At 49.5% G+C, this 6,000-nt stretch overlaps 1 protein-coding gene across 2 annotated transcripts in view; it reads left to right on the top strand.

Moving 5' to 3' along the window:
- Nucleotides 1-3,089: 3,089 nt before the first annotated feature.
- The window catches only part of NECTIN3 (nectin cell adhesion molecule 3), a 42,534-nt gene continuing 39,623 nt past the window's right edge, over nt 3,090-6,000 (top strand). For both annotated transcript variants that reach the window (XM_035115064.2, XM_035115063.2), the window contains exon 1: nt 3,090-3,252. In XM_035115064.2, coding sequence (XP_034970955.1) covers nt 3,090-3,252 — 163 coding nt within the window. The remainder of the gene's footprint in view (nt 3,253-6,000) is intronic.

Here is a 6,000-nt window from a genome sequence, read left to right as displayed (position 1 = left end):
ATCCAGGCATACCCCCAAGCTACGAACCTGCTCCTTCGGAAGAAGTGTAACCCCATCAAGAGCAGGTAACCTTCCAATCATCCGGTCTAGGGAACCACCCACTAACAGTGCCTTAGTCTTATCTGGATTTTCAGTTTGTTGACTTTCATCCAGTCCATTACCGAGGCAAGACACTGGTCCAGCACTTCCACTGCCTCACCTGCAGAGGTGTAAAGGAGAAAAACAGATGAGTGTCATCAGCATATTGCTGACAACGTACTCCAAACCTCCAGATAACCCTACTCAGCGGTTTCATATAGACCTTAAACAATGTAGGGGATAGGACTGAGCCTTGCGGAATCTCACACTAAAGGTTCTATGGGTCCAAAAAGCATTCCCCAAGCAACACCCTCTGGGAACGATAATCCAAATAGGACTGGAACCACCGCAAAGTGGTGCCCCCCACCTACGCAACATTCATTTCATAGGGAAGCTGAGGCAGCCCTTGCCCATGTGCAGAAGAAAGCTTCATGAATAGGATTTGGGGGCTTACAGATGTGGTGAAACCAAACAAGTAATGCATGTCAGGTGAAGGCATCCCTGCCTCCTATCTGGGGTGTACAGTAACATGCAAATGGAACTTGAGACACAGCAGGGGAGAAACAACTTTGCTGCATTGTAGGTTGTTAATGTGTACATAGTCATAATTGAATCAATTGGACATACTAAGTAAAGGTGCTTGGATTTGGGCGGTAAATGACAGAGAAAACATGATTTGTGAACTGTTTGTTCCTTTAAAAAAGAGAAAGTTTGCCAAGTTGCACAGAGACTTGATAATAAGAATATCAAACTAGGTAGACAGTGATACCCAATAAGCAGAAATCCCAGTATTGAATCACATTCGTGAAAACACACTGATTTGGCATCCTTACACTCTCTGCAAGTCTATCATAGGCGGGTGTTTCCAAAATGTGCTACAATGTTTTTTGGGATTGAAGTCTCAACAGGTAGTTTGTGTGCAGTTTAAAAGATTGTATATGAAAACAGAAAAATTACACAATTCAAAAATTGATTTTGTTAACTCTCTCAGTTAATTTGCTCTTCATGATAATAAAGCTAAGCAAGTTCACATAATTGGAAACTTGATTCATATTTACTCTAACGTGATTTACAAACCATGCTTTTACAAAGTACCATTCGGATTCTCTTAATGTGTAGTACATACATATATACACTATTCTCAAACTTCTCTTCATCCTTGTTGAAGTAAGAGCATCTCCTCAACAATTGTGTTTCACTGACAGTTTTCTTCAAATGCTCCTAATGAGATGCTGAACCATTTCATTGGAATCAAAAGAGCCTCCCTGGATGTAGCGAGTATTGCAAAATCAGGTTCTTAATATCTGCAAGTATCTCTGTCACACACTCAAGATCTGTTCATAAACATCCTTCTGCCTTCCCTTCATCTCCAAACCCATTATTTGCTAAAGAGATCTGATTGGCTAAGAGGATTGGGAACATGATACCCTGCTTTTCACTGGTGCCAGTTCTAATCTGTTTCCACAGTGCAGCAAGGAACGAAGCTTACGCCCATCCCACATCTTCAATGGACTGTGCAAAATGAGTTTTGTTGCAGTCTTATTGGCAGAGGGCAAATGCCCACATCCTAGAAATGACCACAGAAATGGGCAGTAGTAGTTGGGATGCAGGTTACAGGAGGAGAGAGCTACCTTCTGTCACTTTCAGAAACAGGCTGCAATAGATGGACAGGGAAGTAAAGGAAAGCTTGCACTGTCACTACCTCCATTAACCCCCATCTCCCCGCGCCCTTTGAACGGATGCAGAAAGGTGCAACTGCTGCAATTGTCAAGCCCGTATCTTTTACCAGCAATTAAATCTGCTGATAAACAAGCATTTAATTTTCCAGTAACTGGTTGCCTCATCTAACTTTGTCAGGTAGCCTGCAACCTTTCCTCCTTCATTCCGGGTCACATGTCCTTTTCCATTCACGTCCGAAAACTCTAATTCCAAACTACTTTTTCCTTTCGTGGTTGCTTTTTTTTTTTTTAAGAGCAACGATTTCCAAGCGGCAAAGGGGGTGGGGGACGAGGGAGGACCAGAAGGTGAACCTACTGGTGTTAACAGTCTCCTGCTTCGTCGTTAAGCGCTCCTGAACTCAGGTGATTATTTGGAGCCATGCCACGGCTGGAAGAAGATGATGAGGAGGAGGAAGATGAAGAAGAGTGTCGGGTATTTGCTTGCTGACGGACGGTCGTTTGCAAAACAACCCTGTCGCCTTTCTGTCTCTTGCTGTGCTCCTGGTGCTTCTTCCAGCTGGTCGGAGGAGGATTCTCGGAGGGTCCTAGCGTAGAAGGAGAAAGAGCGGGGCTGGCAACGGTTTGCGGCCAGAAAACCAGCAAGCCTGTATTTTTCACCAGGCACGAAGGACTTAATAACCACCCGGAGTAAAACTGGCAGACGAGGCAAAGGAAGGTAGAGAAGGGGAAATCATGGAGAGGAAAAGGAAACTCAGTCATGGTTAGAAGCAAAGAAAGAAAAAAAGAAATGCTACAGAGGAAAGGAGGGTGGGTGGGTGGAAAAAAAAATAGAAATGAAAATATAAAAAACAGAGAGTGAGAAGCACTGATTATCTCTCTCCTCCCCCCTCTAAAAAACCCCCTCCTCTCTTGCAAGTGGGGAAGGGGAGGGGGAGGAGCGGCACGTACCACTAACTCTCAAAGGGAGGGGGAGAAAGCTATTGTGACATACCCTCCGCTCCCAGGTGCCCAGCTTCCTCGTCGGAAGCGTCGAGTCGCTCAGACCGGGAACGTTCGGTCAGGAAAAGGCCTTCAGGGAAAGAGAAGCTTCCGTCCGGCACAAAGGAGAGGGGAACGCTCCCTCTCAACGCCCCTCCCCTCGCGGTCTGGATGGTCCGTCCCGTTCCTTCGGTGGGAGGAGGAGGAGGGGCGGCGGGCGCGACGCCTCCCCGCGCAGCGACACACGGACCCGGCGCTGCGAAGGGAAGGAGGCGGAGGAGGAGGCTGCGCTGCCGTGCCGTAGCGGCGGCGGTTGCTGCTGCTGCTGCTGCTACTGAGAACGGAGCACCCAGCATGGCCGGGTCCATTGTGGCGGCGGACGCTCCGCCGGCTCCTCCCGGCCGCCGCTGCCCGTCCTCTTCCCCTCCGTCTCGGCGCTGTTGCCGCCGCCGCCCGGCTGCGCCCGCCCTGCCCGGCTTGCTCTCGCTGGGCTTGCTCCTCTCCCGCGTCTGTTGCGGTGAGTCGCTGCAGAAACTTTTCTCTTTTTTTCCCGCGAAGGGGGCGGCGGCGGCTCCTCTCCGGACCAAACCAGTTTCCTCTCCCCCTCCACCCTCTCCGTCGTCCTAGCGCGGGGCGCGAAGGGGCCGCCGCTGTGGGAGGGACGGAGGTTGAGAAAGAGCGAGCGAGGGAGGGAGAAGTGGCGGGCGGGACTTCGGGGAAACTTTTCCCTCAGCCGCTAGTCGGGAGAAGTTTCGTGTCCGGTGGAGGCGAGGTGGGCCAAGCCGGAGGCGCGCGGGGGGGGGGGGGGTTAGTGCTTCGCGTGTTCTCTCTTCCCCCGTTGCATGAGGGGAAACGGAGGAACCCACCTCGTGGGTCCTTCCCGCCCCCACCCCTTTTTCAACATTTCGCGGGGGGAGGCCTGGAGGGTGAGCTTGTTCGGTGTGGGGGGGGGGCGACGACGGCGGCTTCTGGGTGTGGCGCTCGAGGGGGGCTTCTTGTGAAGGGGGGGGACGAAGCCGGGCAAGAGAAAAAGAGTTGTGGGGCGTCGAAGAGCAAGGGATGTGTGCGAGGGTGTGTCTTGTCTGCAGCTCATGTTCCTCTGCCGAGATATATATTCGTTTTCTCGTGCGTCCTAAGGCGCTCGTTAAAAGGCACACACACAGAGAGCGGCAGCGCTTTCCGAGCCCGTGGCTGCGCCAGCATGATCAACATCGCCCTCCGTTACAGTGGCGGGAGGTTCCCCCCGCTTCCCCGACTAGTCTCTGGTAGGCGGGAGCCTCGAAGGTCCGCTGCTCTTTTCTTTTTAATAGTTTGTGTGTATTTGTGCGTTGCCAACACCGCGCATCTGCTATTCCGGGAGCGCTCCTCTGCCCGGCGTCGGCGTGCAGGCGGAGAGAGTGAGCGTGTGTGTCCCGCCGCCTTCTTGTGTTTTGTTGTCGGCGCTGTTGCTGGGAGTTGGAGCTGTTGGGATTCCACTTGTCACTTGGAGCCGCCGCCGAGACCGTTACGTCCGGCATTCTGGGAGCTGCGCTGGCTAGAAGCTGCTCTCGCTTGTCTCCGTTCTGTCTCGGCTGATGACGGGGCAGCCGTGATTTGTGGGGAGGACAGGCCGATGCCATGATGTAGCTGGCCGCCGCCCTTTTAAATGCACCCCCTCCAGGTCTCGTTCTCCCCCCCCCATCCCGTCTTAGGGAAGCCCCTGACTTCAAAAACAACTGGTGTGCTTTGTCAGAATTGGCCAGTAGCCAGTTGGATGTTGAGCAGCAGGTGCTGAAGCAAATGCGAATATGTGGGGATAGCTTATCTTGGAACAGCTCATTTCAGGGACTGTTTGTAGAATCTAGAGTTGGAAGGGAGCAGGGGGGTCATGTAGTCCAACCCCTGTGGAGGACTCCACAAGGAGAGTCAAATCAGCTGAGTGCTTCAGTCCTCATTACACAGCCACAGCCCTTATCTGAGTCCTCCAGACTCTGGTAATACACCTGAAGATAATTGTAGGGTGGTGCAACAGATGCTTGTGGATTTACCAGAAAAGTGATGCATTTCATCCATGTGTATACATCACTTCATGTCTACCTTAGATTGTGAAAAAGCCAGAAATCCTGTAGACCTCTGACTACTATATTTTCAATGCTAGTTTAATACATAATTTTTAAAGCTATATTTTATTTGCAGGTGAGGTGCTTAATACCCATTTGAGATAATTTGCTCCTAGAAGATCCACACTTTGTCCCTAAATTCCTCCTGGCTGCTTTCAAAGCGGTTGTTTAATGTTTGGCTCTAAACATTTCCTGGTGCTAGATATGGTTGTAAACAATTATATTCACCTCCTTCAGTGTTATGATACACCACCATTTCTGCATGATATCTCGGTGAAAATTCTATTAAAGACAGCAGGTTTCAGTTGATTTGATCTTTTTTAACTTATAGAGTTGGAAGGGACTAGATGTGGCAAAGTTAGCAGTCCAACCCCTAGCAATGCAGGAATCACAACTAAAGCAACTGTGACAGATGACCATCCAACCTCTGTTTAAAAACTTCCAAGGAAGGAGAGTCCTCCACTTTCTGAGGGAGTCCGTTCCACTGTTGGAACAGCTGTTATTGTTAGGAAGTCCTTCCTGATGTTTAGTCGGAATCTACTTTCTTGTAACTTGAAGCCATTGGTTTGGGTCCTACCCTGTGGAACAGGATAAAACAAGCTTGCTCCATCCTCCATGTGACAGCCCTTTAGCTATTGGAAGATGGCTATCCTATCTCCTCTCGGTCTCTTCTTTCCAGGCTAAACATACCCAACTCCCTTGATGGTTCCTCATAAGGCTTGGTTTTCGGACTCTTGATCACCCTTCTCTGTACACGTTTCAGCTTGACAGTCAATATCCTTCTTAAATTGTGGCACCAAGAACTGGACACAGTACTCTAGATGTGGTCTGACCAAGGCAAAATAAGAGCAATACTATGACTTCCATTGATCTGGACAGTATACTTCTGTTAGTGCAGCATAGAATAGCATTGACTTTTCTGCTGCTGCACCACACTGTTGACTCATGTTAGATTGTGGTCAACTAAGACACAGATCATTTGTGTGTGTGTGTGTGTGTGTGTGTGTGTGTGTGTTTTATACAATCACCTGCATCCCCATTTCTCATTCTTGATAGTATTACTACCGGTAGTTATCACAGCTTTTTCCAAAATTGAAAGCTGAGGAGTTGGCTTACCACTTACAGTTCTTGATATGAAGATTTTTAAATCTTCAACAAAAGCACTA

Source organism: Zootoca vivipara, chromosome 4 (assembly GCF_963506605.1).
Source record: "Zootoca vivipara chromosome 4, rZooViv1.1, whole genome shotgun sequence".
NCBI lineage: Eukaryota > Metazoa > Chordata > Lepidosauria > Squamata > Lacertidae > Zootoca > Zootoca vivipara.
The sequence above is the reverse complement of the archived record's forward strand: the minus strand, read 5'-3'. Positions and strand labels throughout refer to the sequence as shown.